Here is an 18446-nt window from a genome sequence, read left to right as displayed (position 1 = left end):
TTCTGCCCTGTTGTTAGGAACTAATGAAGAACTTTTTTTATTTTTATTCTCCACAGGACTGGTCAACAAATAGGCTGATCAGGCTGGTGCATAGGGTGCATGGACTTGGGTTTTCTACTGATGTGCATCTTGGGCCAAATTAACTATTAGGCATTTAATGCTAGAGAATAGATCTGGTGGGTCCTAATGGGTTCACACTTGTCCCAGGTAGTTTAGATTACTTTCTTTTCTTTCTTTTTTTTAATGAAAACTGCTGAGATCCCCCACCCCCTGTGCATGGATGGGGTGGAGTTCAAGCAGGGGTAGGGGAAAGGGCTCCGCAGCATTGTACAGTCCTGCAGGCACCATTGCAAAAGAAAGGGGATAAGCTGCTATAGTACCCAAGGTGAGAACAACTTGAAATGTAAGATAAGAGGGAGAAGGATTACAGGTTAGATCATATATTCTGTGCCCACGTCTGTGTCATTTAATAGTTTAACAGAGGTGTTAAATGTTGGACCCAGATGGTAATTGCACTAACATAAATATAATTTATGATGAGCGACCAAAATGTTGTATGTTTGAGAGCAACTTTTTTGAGGCCCATCTGGATTTTTACCTGGCATGTCAAAGCCTAGTGGGGATCATAGCTGAGCAATTTTTGGAAACCAAAGAAATGTCCATAACAACCAGAACTAAGTAAAATGTAAAAGTATTTAATGGAACAATAGGTCATTTCAAAGGACAGGAAATTCCTAAGGCATTCCTTTGCAATGTTGTGGTAGCTACCCCTCATTTTTGGGCAAAGCTCATACTGTAGATAGAAGACATCAAAAACACCCCTGCGTCCAGAATCAAGTTCAATAATTTCATGTTGCAGGTCATCCTGGATGTTATTAACTTTAACAAGAAAAGGATTCCTCATGAGCATGAGTCCTTCTCTCCCAATTTCAGGAAAGCACTGCAGAAATTCTTCTAGGAGAAAAGACTTGAGTAGTTTCTGTGACCCACCTGGAAAACATGCTTCGGCCCACCAACTGGGAAACCCCGGTCTAGACCTTGCCCTATGTGGGTTTACTTGCTAACAAGTATATATATATATATATATATATATATATATATATATATATATATATGTATATATGTATATATATATGTATATATATATATACACACACACACACACACACACACACACACATATATAGAAGAATAGCGCTTGATACTTAGATATTAATTTCCCCCCAAAATAGTAATTTAATTCTAATAAATGAAATAAAATTAAATATACAGTATATGGGGTATATGCAATTGCGGTCGAATTGCTGCAAATGTCAAAAAACGGGGGAATTTTTGAAACAAAAAAAAAAGATTTAACAATGCAATACAGTACTTTTCGACAAAAAAACTGCCATTTCAGATTCGACTTTTTGCAATTCGACATTTACTCAAATTCGACATGTCTGCAATGGTAAAAATGCGGCTTTTCGACAAAAGTATATTCAATTGAAGAATGTTGATTCGACAACAGTGCTTTTCAACAGTCATTTTGTCAATTTCAGTCCGCCTCATTTTGCTGGCGGAATCTAATAAAATTTAAAAAAAACATGTTATTTTTTGTATTTTTTTTATTGCTAATAGCATATCTATTTATATTAGAAGGGATCATGTACTTGGTTTGTCTATTAGAAGCCACAAGTATTATTTATATATTTTTTAAAAGAATATATATTTTTTTTTTACTGACTAAAATAATATGGAGAGATCAGAGCATGTTTTTCAGTGGGAAGGGGTGGGAATAGTTTAGAAATCCTGAAAAAAACCAGCCTCGGGCTCTTTGAGCCGGTCCTGGTTGTAAAAATACAGAGGGGGGGGGGGAAATGACAGGGGATCTCCCGTATTTTCACAACCAGCACAGGGCTCTGCGTCCGGTCCTGGTGCAAAAAATACGGGGGACAAAAGACTTAGCGGTCCCCCGTATTTTTGACACCAGCACTGGGCTCCACTAGCTGGAGAGATAATGCCACAGCCGGGGGACACTTTTATACTGGTCCCTGCGGCCGTAACCTCACCGCTTACCACAAAGTTCCCACCATTGAAGATAATGGAGCGGCATAGTGCTATGCGCCGTCTGACAGCTCAGACGCGCACAGCCAATCAGGAGAGTGCCACGACGTGGCGCTCCCTGATTGGCTGAAGGGACCCTCTGTGACAGGAGTCACGGGGGGTCTCAGCAGTCGGGGAAAGGGGTCCCATGTGTAAACATGAGACCCCTTTCAGTGCGTGGTCCGGCTTTTGCGTTTTTTTTTTTTGCCAAGTACGTGGATTACAAAAAAGAAGAGGACAGATCTACACTGGATTTTGGTGAGTTTTCTTTTATTTTCAGGTACCACGGATTCTACTTGGAGACGTGTGGACAGAGTCGGCGTGTGAACATAGGTAAGTATGTGTGTGTCAGCGTGCATGTATGTAATAAAGTTTTACTATCACGGTGTGCATGTACAGTTTTTATTTGGGTATTTTTTTTGCAGTAGAACTACAGGTACCAGCGGGCGCGTTTCCCCCCCGCATGCTGGTACTTGTGGTTCTCCAAGTACCAGCTTGCGGGGGAGGCTTGCTGGGACTTGTAGTTCTGCTACAAAAAACAATATTCTTTATTTTTGTCACTTGGCTATCAGCCCCCCATCCGCAGCCCTTGGATGGGGGGACAGCCTCGGGCTTCACCCCTGGCCCTTGGATGGCTGGAGGGGGGGACCCCTTGATTTAAGGGGTCCCCACTCCTCCAGGGTGCCCCAGACAGGGGTGACTAGTTAGTGATTTAATGCCACGGCCGCAGGGACCGATATAAAAGTGTCCCCCGGCTGTGGCATTATCTCTCTGAGTAGTGGAGCCCAGTGCTGGTGTTAAAAATATGGGGGACCCCTACGTTTTTTGTCCCCCGTATTTTTGGCACCAGGACCGGACGCAGAGCCCGGTGCTGGTTGTGAAAATACGGGGGATCCCCTGTCATTTTTCCCCCCGTATTTTTACAACCAGGACCAGCTCAAAGAGCCCGAAGCTGGTTATGCTTAGGAGGGGGGACCCCACGCATTTTTTTTCATGATTTTTTACACAGTTTTGTGACGTCCATGAAGTCGAATCCAGGACACACACTATCGTCAATTGGTCCATTTTTCGACAGCGGGACTGTCGAATCTGTTTTCTATTGAATATGTCGAATTCGGGTCCCGGCGGGAGGGTGTCTGACTGTCGAATTGTGTTGAATTTAAAAACGGTCGAATTCCAGACGGTATTCGACCGCAATTGCATATACCCTTATGTATCTTGATCACATTTAAATATATATATATATATATCTATCATACTATTGCAACAGATTTATAAAAAAAAATAGCACTACTAGCACAGCTTAGACTGAAAAATCAAATAATAAATTGCTTGGTTCCTGTGATCTGGACTGTTTTAATTGGTATGCAATTCTGAGTCCTGGAAACATAGACCACCTTGAATGTATTTACCAGCTCTGTGGTGAATTGTGTGGACCTTCCAAGAGGGCTTGTTAGGGCAAATGGCACCATCCAAATGACAGTGGCTGCTGTAGAAAGTCAGGATAATGGTTAATAGGGCTTGGATGACATTTCAGCATGTGTGGATACTATGAGCAGTTGCCTCAGAAGTTGGGTGCGGGGGGTTCGGCCCACACCCGGGTGTCACCCGCCGAGGGGTGACACCAAAGTGCCGACTCCTGCTCAGTGACAGGAGTTTGGTGCTGCACTGTAATAGTACGTGCAGCAACCCGGCTCCTGTCACCATGTTGAAGCCGGCACTGAAGAAATTCCGGTCTCTGGGGCCAGGCCGCATCCCCCGGACCCCTATATGTCAAAAACGGTGGTAGGGACGCGAAGCCACGCACCTGACCCGTGAAGCCACGCCCCGGAAAGTGAAGCCACTACTGGGGGCATTATATGTAATCGTCGCCACCACTAGGAGCATTATGTATAAGTGCTGCCACTACTGCGGACATTATGTATAAGCGGCACCACTACGGGGAGCATTACGTATAAGCGGCACCACTACTGGGGGGCATTATGTGTATAAGCTGCGCAACTACTGGGAGCATTATGTATAAGCGGTGCTACTACTGTGGGCATTATGTCTAAGCGGCACCACAACTGAGAGCATTATGTATAAATGGCGCCACTACTGGGGGCATTATGTATAAGCGGCGCCACTTTTGGAAGTATTATGTATAAATGCCACCACTACTGGGGGCATTATATGTAAGTGGCACCACTGCTGGAGGCATTATGTACAGTATAAGCGGAGCCACTACTGGAGGCAATGGAATAAATTTACTAAGATGGAAGTTTTATTTAAGATGGGATGTTGCCCATAGCAACCAATCAGATTTCAGGTATTATCTTCGAGAAGGTGCTAGATAAATGAGAAGTAGCATCTGATTGGGTGCTATGGGCAACATCCCATCTTTAATAGAACTCCCATCTTAGAAAATTGACCCCATTATCTGTATAAGTAGTGCCACTCCTGGGGGCATTATATTTATAAGCGGCACTACTACTGGGAGCATTATGTATAAGGGTGTGATTCATGGTGGTGGATCTCTGTGTATATGTGTTCACTCAACTAAGATAGGGACATCTACAGCATTATCTGCTGGCTGAGCATTAAAGAGCTAGCTAATGTTTGATATACAGTGGCTACCTAAAAAAACATGTACTGGTAAAGACGCCTACAGTACAGTAAATCATTTTTTATTTTTCAATCCTCTGTTGCATAGTGCCATAGCTCCATTTATAGATCTGGACTCTTGTGCACTGAAGTTATAGACTGTATATGCATTTGCAAAGACAGATCTTCCTAAATAAGTAATAATAAATTAAAGAAGAACAAAAATCAAAGTAATGTGCTGTAACTTAAGCCATGTACACACTGGGTGACATGCCTAACGTGCAATGAGCGCTATATCATTCAACGGTATAGCGCATACACGCTGAATGATATCAATGAATGTTATCGTTCAGTGACGTCATACCCTGCATTCACCAATCATGCAGCTCAATGATATTGTCAAAATTGAACTACATGTTAGATAGATCGTAGATGAACTTGAACGACTCATGGGTGCTTTCATCGTTCAAGCGTACACACTGGACGATATGAACGATAGCGCTTTCAAAAAAGATTATCATTCATATCGTCCAGTGCTATTGCCCAGTGTGTACAGGCCTTTAAGTTTCTTGCTCAATATACAGTACATTTATTTAGCTGTCTTTTTAGCTTTTTGTAGTTCAGTTCACCTTTTGTAAATTTGGATTTGCATTCCCTATAATGTAACATATATACAGTATTAATATTACTTTCTCAATCACTGACCTGTTTGTTTGCCCAAGCATGACTCTGACTTGATCCTGCTTGATCCCGTTTTTAATGGCATTCAACATTAGTCCCAATGTGACCTGGCTTCCGGAAGGCACCGAGTCCTTACTTGCGTCCGATATGTGTCTCAGCTGGCTCTGTGAGGAAGTAACATGCCTCGGTGCTGATTGATTTCTCTGTAGCAACAAAAAAAATAGGACAGCAATTTAATTATAAATGCGCTATTGTAGTTTTAAATCTTGCTACGCTTAGCATCACTTTCACTTACAATTCAAAGCAATTCATATATTTTCATGTCTCCTCACAGTGCTCCTGACGAGCATCCGTTTTGCGTAGTGTAGTTTCATGCCATCCTATTTTTTTTCCCACTGGGGACAGAAGTTCATACCCAGTGGGGTATATTTACTAAGATTCGTAATTTCCGAAAATAGGTCAAAGTTCAATCACGAATGACATCGGCAGTGTAAAACTGCAACTTTTTGAATTGATTACGACTAATTTACTAAGCTGTCGTATTCGTGTTTTTCTTTTCTTCCGATGTCGATGTCATTCGTGTTTTTTTACCTAATTTAACGGCAGTGATTAGCAAAACACTGCCGTTTTTTTTTACAATCAATCTCGGCCGGATTTGTGTGATCCGTGCTGGGTTTTTTTTTTTTTTTAAAGTAAACAATGTAATTTTTTAGAAAAAAATGCGTGGGGTCCCCCCTCCTAAGCATAACCAGCCTCGGGCTCTTTGAGCCGATCCTGGTTGCAGAAATATGTGGAAAAAAATGACAGGGGTTCCCCCATATTTAAGCAACCAGCATCGGGCTCTGCGCCTGGTCCTGGTCCCAAAAATACGGGGGACAAAAAGAGTAGGGGTCCCCCGTATTTTTAAAACCAGCACCGGGCTCCACTAGCTGGACAGATAATGCCACAGCCGGGGGTCACTTTTATACAGCGCCCTGCGGCCGTGGCATCAAAAATCCAACTAGTCACCCCTGGCCGGGGTACCCTGGGGGAGTGGGAACCCCTTCAATCAAGGGGTCCCCCCCCCCCAGCCACCCAAGGGCCAGGGGTGAAGCCCGAGGCTGTCCCCCCCCATCCAATGGGCTGCGGATGGGAGGGCTGATAGCCTTTGTTGTAAAATAAAAGATATTGTTTTTAGTAGCAGTACTACAAGTCCCAGCAAGCCTCCCCCGCATGCTGGTACTTGGAGAACCACAAGTACCAGCATGCGGCGGAAAAACGGGCCCGCTGGTACCTGTAGTACTACCACTAAAAAAATACCCAAAAAAACACAAGACACACACACCGTGAAAGTATAATTTTATTACATACATACACACATACATACATACATACATACTTACCTTATGTTCCCACGCAGGTCGGTCCTCTTCTCCAGTAGAATCCAAGGGGTACCTGTTGAATAAATTCTACTCACGAGATCCAGGGGTCCAGGCTCCTCGGCAAATCCAGGGATAATCCACGTACTTGAATAAAACAAAAAAACGGTTGCCCGACCACGAACTGAAAGGTGACCCATGTTTGCACATGGGTCACCTTCCCACGAATGCCAGAAACCCACTTTGCCTTCTGGCTAAGTGGGTTTCTTCAGCCAATCAGGGAGTGCCACGTTGTAGCACTCTCCTGATCAGCTGTGTGCTCCTGTCTTCACTGACAGGCGGCACACGGCAGTGTTACAATGTAGCGCCTATGCGCTACATTGTAACCAATGATGGGAACTTTCTGCCCTGCGGTTGACCTAAAGTGACGTCACCGCTGAGCAGAAAGTTCACATCATTGGTTACAATGTAGCGCATAGGCGCTACATTGTAACACTGCCGCGTGCTGCCTGTCAGTGAGGACAGCAGCACACAGCTGATCAGGAGAGTGCTACAACGTGGCACTCCCTGATTGGCTGAAGAAACCCACTTAGCCAGAAGGCAAAGTGGGTTTCTGGCATTCGTGGGAAGGTGACCCATGTGCAAACATGGGTCACCTTTCAGTTCGTGGTCGGGCAACCGTTTTTTTGTTTTATTCAAGTACGTGGATTATCCCTGGATTTGCCGAGGAGCCTGGACCACTGGATCTGGTGAGTAGAATTTCTTCAACAGGTACCCCTTGGATTCTACTGGAGAAGAGGACCGACCTGCGTGGGAACATAAGGCAAGTATGTATGTATGTATGTGTGTGTATGTAATAAAATTATACTTTCACGGTGTGTGTGTCTTGTGTTTTTTTGGGTATTTTTTTAGTGGTAGTACTACAGGTACCAGCGGGCCCGTTTTTCCGCCGCATGCTGGTACTTGTGGTTCTCCAAGTACAAGCATGCGGGGGAGGCTTGCTGGGACTTGTAGTACTGCTACTAAAAACAATATCTTTTATTTTACAACAAAGGCTATCAGCCCTCCCATCCGCAGCCCATTGGATGGGGGGGGACAGCCTCGGGCTTCACCCCTGGCCCTTGGGTGGCTGGGGGGGGGGGACCCCTTGATTGAAGGGGTCCCCACTCCCCCAGGGTACCCCGGCCAGGGGTGACTAGTTGGATTTTTGATGCCACGGCCGCAGGGCGCTGTATAAAAGTGACCCCCGGCTGTGGCATTATCTGTCCAGCTAGTGGAGCCCGGTGCTGGTTTTAAAAATACGGGGGACCCCTACTCTTTTTGTCCCCCGTATTTTTGGGACCAGGACCAGGCGCAGAGCCCGATGCTGGTTGCTTAAATATGGGGGAACCCCTGTCATTTTTTTCCCCATATTTCTGCAACCAGGATCGGCTCAAAGAGCCCGAGGCTGGTTATGCTTAGGAGGGGGGACCCCACGCAATTTTTTTTAACAAAAAAAAACACTTTCCCACCCCTTCCCATTGATATACATGCACGGATCTCATGGATCCCAGCATGCATCTCAAATCACGAATAAAAAAAGCAGGTCTGTTTTTTTTTAGGACTTTTTTGCGAATTGTAATTTTTCACGGCAGTGTTTTGTGTTTTTTTGCTTAGTAAATGACCGAGATTCGTATCTAAACAGGCGTAATTTGACCGATGGTGTATTCATTCGTAATTTTTTACCTGAACTAGCAAAAAATTACGAATGCCCTCATCACTGCCGTGATTAGTGTTTAGTAAATGACCGAGATTGACCGAGATGACACTTTGATGAAAAAACGGCATCTCGGTCAAAATCGGGAGCTTAGTAAATATACCCCAGTGTGTTTGTTTTCCTGTGGGGGTGAGTGTGTGCACTAATTGTTAAAGTAAAACTTTTAGGGCTCTATTTATTATCATTTGAGGGCAGCCCTATGAAAATAAAGATTCCTTATTGTTGCAATTCACATCAATAAGGATTTTTTAGGACCCAGATGTACTATTGGTGAGTTGCAGGGACATGGCTCTGATAGGAGCCCATCCCGGCGATTACTGAGAAGTAAAGTGATTACAATGCAATGACATTACTTCCTCCTTTGCGCCCTCAGCTGTGCTACTGTGCATGCATCGTCGTATGCTGGGGAGGGGGACATCACCTTTTATTTTGCCTCTGGGTACTGGGTATGAACTTACGCCCCTGTCCGTAGGTGTTACATTTCGGAAGCACACAAGACAAGTTCAGCCTGCTAATGATGCAGTGTCAGCAAGACACTTCGAGTATCCCCATGGACGCTGATACCCTGGAGCTGGTGTAGCTTCCCGTGTGATTAACATCACTCAAGATTTCCCTGTAAGCGCTGGTATCCTTGTGACGGACAGGGCTGCCTTCAGAATTTGTTGGGCCCAGGACCCCCCCCCCACATCTTATCCCTAAGGTGTGGTATTCAGCCACAGCACTCCACCCCTTTGGAACGTCAGTGCTGGGAACCTCGCTCTCCATCACCACAATGAACTATGCAGCCTATAAAAGTGATATACAGTCGCTGTCCCAGGGGTCTTAGCAGGGGTGCAGGCTCATGTGCTTCATTCAGCACTCGATTCATCCAGACTGTGGCAGGCTTTACAATCAATCTAAAATCCTCATTGCAAAGCATTGCTTGTCAAGCACTGATTTGCCCTGAGTGCAGTGCTTATGACGAAAGAAAAAGTGCTCACAGGCACACTATTATACGGTAGGAACCAGGGGCGGGCCCCCTCTCTGTCCGGGCACAGGACTTCCCTGGTGGCGGCCCTGGTGGTGGGTAGAGCAGTCACATGTCTGATGCTCCTTCTGCAGCTGCTATTACCAGTTCCATTTGCACATGGCAGTACTAGGATTACTCTGACGCATTTCTTCCCGTATCAGGGATGTCTTCAGAAGGGTAAGATGCCAATACTAGTCTAACTAAACATCGTCCTTTGTTCATGGCATGGAGCAAAGTAGTAGTGTTGGAGGAGTAGCAGCCTTAGCAGGGAGGGGCCTATCAAGATTCCCCCGTCCCACAAGCTGTCTGATTTAGAACAACTGTTCATGCTCATCAGTGCTAATTAAAGCATTTCTGAGTTAGGGTTTTCAACACTTAATAAATTAGAGAATTGCTACTTTGGTTAAGTAAAATACGTAAGAGATGTCCGTGATATATCCTGCATTACCAATATGATGAATGGGTATGATACTTTGATTTAACATAACTACAATGATGAACAGGCTCTTGTGACACATTAGGTTGTATCCCATAGCAATATAGCTTTTCCCTCTGCCTCAGCATGCACCATAATATATGCTGTACAATGATAGATAAAACTTCTCATGAGTGGACTTGCAACAGTTACTGCTGATGTAAATATGTCTGCATGTGGTTTTGCATATTCTATGCATGCTGAGATGCTTTCATGAATATTTTACATGACTTACTGAATATTAATCATTCATTATTAGCGCTGGAAAATGTAACTCATGCATTTAAAATATATTTAAATGAAATATTATACATTATGAGCAACTGAGTTTCTGTCATGAAGGGTCATACATACGATCATTGAAAAACATTGATAAAAGCATTGATAAAAAACCATGGGTATTGAACAAACCAAATGTTAGGCGCATGTTAGCTGCCCTATGTACTTAAAGGTGTAATACCCCTAAAACATTATGTTGTGGGATTGCCATACCGCCTAACTTTTGATCTCGTTCACTAGGATGACATGACTGCAAAGGAGATATAGACATTGGGGAGGGGGGCGGGGGAATATTAAGAGGTGGGTGCAGTTGCAGTGGAGGCTGCAAATGTTATCACAGCCACTACTCCATCTTTATGTTAAGGCCATGGCCAGTGGGCAACCTATTGAGATGCCCACCGACTGCAGCGCAAATTTGACAATCTGCGTGCAAAGTTGCACTATCGGCACACCATTGGTCACATCATCAGACATTGCAGAATGTCCAAGGGACTATGGCTGCTGGTGTCTGTAACTGTCTTTAGACACAGTGGCAGACACTGACCTACAGAAATTGCATGGATCTCCATGCAATTCCTATAAGTGTCCCCCAGCTGTAACCATTAAAAAGCAGGCACAGAGGGAAAACATTGGACACTTGCGCCCAATGCAGGGGTGTTTCAAAAGAGGAGGGGCGGATGCAGGCTGAGGGTGGGCCCCCTCCTGTTAGCGGTGCAGTAGACGCTGGCATAATGGCAGAGTCTACTGCACATGCGCGAACTCCAGAGACATGGCGCCTGCCCTGTTCCGGAGTCTAAATCTCTACTACGCATGCGCGCCGACCATTTTGGCTGTGATTTTTGCACCACAGGTGCAGCTCTGACGCAGGTCTCTGGAAAGGTAAGTAATAAAAACATGGGTGTAATGTGTGCGGCGTGGGAAACTTCGATGCACAGTATCCCCCGACTGCTGATGTGCCCTCATAATTGTTCTGTCTGAACCAGGGAATTTGGGAGGCATGTTGTTATTAACCGTAATAACAGTGACATATAATGTAGTGAGCCGAAATACTTTTGGAAGTTCCAGTGGTGTAAGTACAAATTTTATCTTTGTGGTACTGATAGTAAAAATGGGCGTGGTCATGTGTTATGAGGGGGAATGGTCACACAAAACTAGGGGAGTGGCTACATAACAATAGGGGCATGGCCACATTATGCCACACACCGTAATGCCCCTTACACATTATGCCAAATACCGTAATGCCCATTTCACATTATGCCACAAACCGTAATGCTTATTACACATTATGCCAACCACCGTAATGCCCATTACACATTATGCCACACACTGTTATACACATTACAGATTATGCCAGACACCGTAATGCTTATTACACAATATGACACACACCGTAATGCCCATTACACATTATGCCACATACCATAAACACCCATTACAAATTATGCCACACACCATAATGCCCATTAAACATTATGCCACACACTGTAATCCCTTACATGTTATACCACACACAGTAATGCCTATTACATATTATGCCACACACAGTTATGCCACCGACACCATTTTATGTCCCACACACAAAACTGCCCCTTATAAATTATATACAGCTGTGGGCTGGTGGTACTGAGTACCACCACCATATTTCTTAATGATACTCCGTACCACCCCACTTTCAGCGCTGGGAAGTTCCTAGTATAAAACTCCACCATTCCCCTTTTTATGCTATGAAGTGACTAACGTAGAGCTTCTTGACTAATTGGCATAGGAGAGACACATTTTTTGCAGGGCAGTTATACAAATTTGTCACGGAGATCAGGATTTTCAAAAGGAACATGTACGCAAAGGAGAGTCTTCTGGAAATTATAATATTAATTTTATTATCATAATACAAAACTTGCTGTTTAATAAGAAAAATTGCCACTGTGGGATTGAACTTTTAATAACCCTTCTGATTGAATTAAATTGTATTTTACAAATTGTTAACACTTCAGAATGCTGCTGGCAATGTCAAAATTGATGCAAAGTGAATGCAGTTAGAATTTAAGTCATACACAGATGAAACTGCAGTTTGCTTCAATAAAGATGTAGCCATGATCTTCTTTGCTGCGATGCAGCATGCAGCAACACGGCTTGCTACAAGGCATGCCAGGCCGTGACTATTGGCAGACGGTGATGGACGACTGCGAACTGACGCAGCCTGGCACGCCATGCAACATGCCGTGATGCAGTGTGGTGCATCACAGTAAGATGAGCATAGCTACATCGGCATATTGGAAATCACACTGGATCTTGCAAAGACAGTGGGTGGGAGGTCCTCAGACCAGAATGGAATCTCTGGATTTTGGTGTTTGCTATAAAATCAAAACTGAGAACTGGAAACAGTTATTTTCCACCACAGAAAGCTATAAGGCCTAGGTCACTGGCTGTCATTGGACAACATGCATCAGCATTGTTTATTTGTAAGGTGTCAGGAAATTCTATAGCACCAGACAGCCAACATTACAAATCATATAAAATACAGAACAAGCACATATAAATTACAAGTCTGATACAGATGTGAGACATAAGGTAGATAGGGTACTGCTTGTGAGCTAGAATAAGAGGGCAATGCTTAGACAATAGGAGCTAAGGACATGGAATAAGCATGTAAGTAGATCTGGTACATCATGTAGAGTATCAGGTGGAGTGCATAAAATATTCAGAGAGAGTCTGGTAAGGCAGGGTTGGGAGTTCCATAAGTAGGCTTACCATATTAACCCTTTACACTGAGACGCTCATGAAGTACACAGGCTCTGTGGCTGGATGACTTCAAGCCTACATTTCACCTGGTTTTACCTAGACCTGTGTTATCCATGAGCATCCCGGTTTAAAGTGATAGTATGGTAAGCTTATCCACAGCGATGGACTGGGCCTCCGTTTCTGCCCAGGCATTTGTGAATGCACGTCGCAGGGGGTGCGCCGTCACGATGTATGGGGGTGTACCGCAAGTCAAGGGGGCATGGACTCGTGGCATGCCCCCATTTCTATGGCAATGCTTGCTGGGGGCGGGGGGGTGCCGCGAGTCTGGGGGCGTGGACTCACGACGCGCCCCCATTTCCATGGAGACCGGGGGATGGCTAAACCAGAAAGCCAGAGGCTGCGCTGCGTGCAGCCTTCCTCACTCTCTGTAAGACCGGACCGGCCCACCTGCCCATTGGCCCTTCTGGCATTTGCCAGAAGTGCCAGATGGTCAGTCCGGACCTGCTTATCCATAAGGAGTAAGAAACACTGGCTAGATTGACAGATGGCTTTCTGAGTGGAGGAGAGGCATTGATCAGAGGCATATATAGCAGAGGGTGAGAGATAGTGTATCTCATGATGAGGTATGTGTATCTCATGATGAGGTAAGAGATGTGTGAAGGGAAGAAATTGTTGAGTTTGGAGGTGAGGAAATATGGAGCAAGTATAGGGCTTTAAAGAGTGGTACAAAGAATGTGGAGCAGTGAGAGAGGACAACCATCTTGCACATCATTAACTGATGGATGGATTGTATAGGGGAAATATCAGTAAGAGCAGTGATGTAGCTATAATGGGTGCAGGGTGTGCAGTGCATACAGGCCCCTGAGTACAGGGGGACCACACCGCACACGCTGTACCCAATTCTTTTATTCTTACCCCTCCAGGGTCCCACATCAGCGGCAGTAGTGCTGCAGAAAGCACTGTAGGAAAGTAACCACCACGCTATTTACTCAGAGATTTGGGCATGCACACTAGACTCTGGCACAATGCTAGGGACTAATAGTGACCCTAGTGCTCAAAGTCTAGTGTGCTGCTGGCTAGAGAATGAGGAGAGCAGGACAGAGGCTGCACATGAGCCAACTCCTCATTTAAATTCCTCTGAGTAAGAGAAAGGGCAGATACTGTATAGGGCAGTGTTTTTCAACCACTGTGCCATGGCACACTAGTGTGCCCTGAGCAGTATCCAGGTGTGCCGCCAAAGAAGCACAGCCAGGTCCGTCAGTGTTTTGCTGCTACTGAGGCCCTTTAACGATCAATACTGGTGGATTTAGTGGTTGCAGAGCCAGTTCTAATTTTGGGCCCTGGCAGCGTCGGGCTCTTCTGGCTTTCTCAGATGTGGCTCAGGTGTTACCTATGGAGAAACTGCGACATGACATCCTAGGACACGCAACTGCACCATGCATCACCATCAGTAGCGGATCTTGCCACGGGCAAGCAGGACTTTTGCCCGGGGCGCCGCCTTCCAGAGGGTGCAGGGCGCCATCCGGAGGGCGCCGCACCAGGGCAAGATCCGCTGCTGCTGTGTGCCCCCCGCTGCCCGCTGCCCCCCTGCTGCTGCTGGCCGCTGCCGCTGTGAAGGGAAACTAGACGCTACGCCCCCTGTACGAAGCCACGCCCCCTATTGCCGCCGGGGCGCACAGAGCGCCAGAACTGGCCCTGATCACCATAATATTTGAATGTGCCTTGGCAATATTTAAATCTTGTTCAGTTTGCCGCGAGTTGTAAAAGGTTGAAAATCTCTGGTATAGGGGGTTGCAGAAGTCAAGGCAGGAGATAAGAGAAATTGAATAAGAGTTTTCATAATGTCCTAAGTGAGAAAGGGGGATATTTTGACTTTGTTTTGAAGGAGGAAGTGACAACAAGGGACTTGATTTAACCACTTGCCCAGCACTAACGTATGTTATATGACCGCAGTCTGGAGTGCATTACCTGGCCAGATCATATTATATATGTTCAGAAAGCACTTCTGTAATGGAGTGCAGAATGAACTTCCTCCTGCTGCTGCTGCCAACATCACTACTGAAATCATGCCACAGAATGACTTGCGATCAGCATTTTAGAGCACATGCAACAGAACTAAACGTGATGGAACAGGGAACTTTGGGGGTCATTCCGACCCGATCGCTCGCTGCAGTTTATCGCAGCGCATCAATCGGGTCGGAATTGCGCATCATTGCAATGATTATTATTAATAAATTGGTAGTGTTTGAATTGTTCACCTGCAAACTTGTCTTTGTATGCAGTACTATTGAAAGGTCTCCACAGGGTCGCACCTCTCATTTCCAGTGTGCACCCCAGGACCCCACCCATGTATACCTAATGCTGTGTATAGTGAGGCCAATCCCGGGCCGTTTTTTCAATCCCGGGATTCGGGATTGAAAAACGGTCAATCCCGGGATTCCCGGGATCCCGGGATTACAGTAGGGACCAGTGAAGGTTGTAGGGAGCAGCGCTGGAGGGAGGGTGTAGGTAGTGGTGCGGGAGGTAGGGAGGGTGTAGGTAGTGGTGCGGGAGGTAGGGAGGGTGTAGGTAGCGGTGCGGGAGGTAGGGAGGGTGTAGGTAGTGGTGTGGGTGGGATGATGTAGGTAGCGGCGCGGAAGGGTTGGTAGCGGCGCGAGAGGGAGGGTGGGTGTAAGTAATGATACTTACTGTTAGGCGGGCGGCCGCGGCAGCCATGGACTCACTGAACGCGGGAGCATTTCAAATGAAGCGCCGGCCGCCAGCCAACCAGAGCTGGCGGACCGGCAGCCAATCAGGGAAGCGGTCGCAGCAGTGGCTCCTGATTGGCTGCCGCTGCTGCGGCAGCTTCCCTGATTGGCTGCTGAGCCGCCAGCTCTGATTGGCTGGTGGCCGGAGCTACATTGAAGTGCTGCCGCGTTCAGATTGTCCATGGCTGCCGCGGCCGCCCGCCTAATAGTAAGTGTCATTACTTACGCCCACCCTCCCGCACATGCGCACTGTAATCCCTTGAATCCCGGCATTGGAAGCTCCAATCCCGGGATTCAAATCCCGGCATTTTTGGGCCCAAATCCCGGGATCCCGCCGATCCCGATCCCGGGATTGGCCTCCCTAGCTGTGTATTTACATACACAATAGAAGGCCAGAGACCCCTTCTGTCTGGTACTATACAGTGCCTTGCTAAAGTATTCACCCCCTTTGCATTTTTCATGTTTTGTTGCCTCACAACCTGGAATTAAAATGGATTGTTTTAAGGTTGCATCATTTAATTCACAGAACATGCCTACAACTTTGAAGATGTTTTTTATTTATTTATTGTGAAGCAAACAACAAATAGGACAAAATAACAGAAACCTTCAGTGTGCATAACTATTCACCCCCCTAAAGTCAGTAATTTGTAGAGCCACCTTTTGCGGCAATTACAGCTGCAAGTCGCTTTGAATAAGTCTCTATGAGCTTGCCACATCTTGCCACTGGGATTTTTGCCCATTCCTCAAGGCAAAACTTCTTCAGCTCCTTCATGTTGGATGGTTACCGCTTGTGAACAGCAATCTTCAAGTCTGACCACAAATTCTCAATCTGGGCTTTGACAAGGCCATTCCAAAACATTTAAATGTTTCCCCTTAAACCACCCGAGTGTTGCTTTAGCAATATGCTTCAGGTCATTGTCCTGCTGGAAGATGAACTTCCATCCCAGTCTCAAATCACAGGCAGACTGAAACAGGTTTTGCTCAAGAATATCCCTGTATTTAGCACCATCCATCTTTCCCTCGACTCAAAACAGTTTCCCAGTTCCTGCTGCTGAAAAACATCCCCACAGCATGATGCTGCCACCACCATGTTTCACTGTGGGTATGGCGTTCTTGGGTGATGGGATGTGTTGGGTTTACGCCAGACATAGCGTTTTCCTTGGTGGCCTTAAAGTTAAATTTTAGTCTCATCTGACCAGAGCACCTTCCTCCATACATTTGGGGAGTCGTCCACATGCCTTTTGGCAAACTCAATACGTGCCTTCTTATTTCTCCTTCATACTAGAGGATGCTGGGGACTCCAAAAGGACCATGGGGTATAGACGGGATCCGCAGGAGACATGGGCACTTTAAGACTTTAATGGGCGTGAACTGGCTCCTCCCTCTATGCTCCTCCTCCAGACCTCAGTTAGATTCTGTACCCAGAGGAGACTGGGTGCACACTAAGGGAGCTCTACTGAGTTTCTCTAAAAAAGACTTTTGTTAGGTTTATTATTTTCAGGGAGACCTGCTGGCAACAGGCTCCCTACTTCGTGGGACTGAGGGGAGAGAAGCAGACCTACTTCTGTGAGTTCAAAGGCTCTGCTTCTTAGGCTACTGGACACCATTAGCTCCAGAGGGTCTGATCACTTGGTGCGCCTAGCTGCTCGTTCCCGGAGCTGCCCCGCCGTCACAGAGCCTGAAGAGAGAAGCCGGGTGAGTAGTAGAAGCAAGAAGACTTCAAAGGCGGCAGAAGACTTCAGATCTTCCTGAGGTACCGCGCAACGGTAGCGCTGCGCGCCATTGCTCCCTCACACAAGCGGCTCTATATGGGTGCAGGGCACAGGGGGGGCACCCTGGGCAGCAATGTATCCTAATTTGAGACTGGCATGAAGGTATACATTGCATAGGCAATGTATACAGACCCCCGCCAGTATAAATAAAAGCGGGAACGAAGTGCGCCGGGTAGGGGGCAGGGCTTCCTCCTTCAGCTCTAACCAGCGCCATTTTCTCCACAGCTTGCTGCAGAGATGCTGCTCCTGGCCCTTCACTGCTGTACACAAGTAACAGGGTGCACGAAAAGAAGGGGGACACACAAAATTTTGGTGTTGATTATTTGGTATAAAAGCGTTTACAGGTCTGAGGCGTTATTTAATTCCTTCAGACCGGTGAGGCGCTGGGTGTGAGCTAGCAAACTCCTTTTCTGTCTCTCTGAAGGACCTTACTGTGGGTCTGTCCCCTATAGCCCAGTGTGTTTGGGGGTGTCGTTGCGTGTGTGTCGACATATCTGAGGTTGGAGGCTCTTCCCAGGAGGAGGCTGGTGTGGAGACTGAACAGAATGTGGGAGTGACTCAGTCGGCACCGTTGACTGCTGATTGGGTAGATATGTGGAATGTTTTAAATGCAAGTGTGGCTTTATTGCATAAGAGGTTGGACAAATCTGAGTCTCAGAACAAGCATGGAGACAATCCATGGGAGATGGTTTATCACAATCTCTGGCTCAGGGTCGCAGAAACGTTCATTTACCCAGAGAGCAAACACTGATACCGACACGGATTCTGACTCCAGTGTCGTTTATGATGATGCCAAGTTACATCCTAAGGTGGCCAAGAGTATTCAGTACATGATTGTGGCAATTAAAGAGGTGTTACATATCACAGAAGACCCCACTGTCCCTGACACAAGGGTCTGTATGTTTAAGGGAAAGAAACCTGAGGTAATGTTTCCTCCCTCTCATGAACTGAATGTTCTTTTT

At 46.1% G+C, this 18446-nt stretch overlaps 1 protein-coding gene across 3 annotated transcripts in view; it reads right to left on the bottom strand.

Annotated features, from left to right (window-relative positions):
- Positions 1 to 18446, bottom strand: part of LOC134957733 (uncharacterized) — a 249114-nt gene that overhangs the window by 38123 nt on the left and 192545 nt on the right. For 2 of the 3 annotated variants that reach the window (XM_063939846.1, XM_063939847.1), the window contains exon 5: positions 5374 to 5552. In XM_063939846.1, the coding sequence (XP_063795916.1) occupies positions 5374 to 5552 (179 nt within the window). Of the gene's footprint in view, positions 1 to 5373; positions 5553 to 18446 lie in introns of those variants that run through there. The other variant, XM_063939848.1, reaches the window with a different exon arrangement.

This window comes from Pseudophryne corroboree, chromosome 9 (assembly GCF_028390025.1).
Source record: "Pseudophryne corroboree isolate aPseCor3 chromosome 9, aPseCor3.hap2, whole genome shotgun sequence".
NCBI lineage: Eukaryota > Metazoa > Chordata > Amphibia > Anura > Myobatrachidae > Pseudophryne > Pseudophryne corroboree.
The sequence above is the reverse complement of the archived record's forward strand: the minus strand, read 5'-3'. Positions and strand labels throughout refer to the sequence as shown.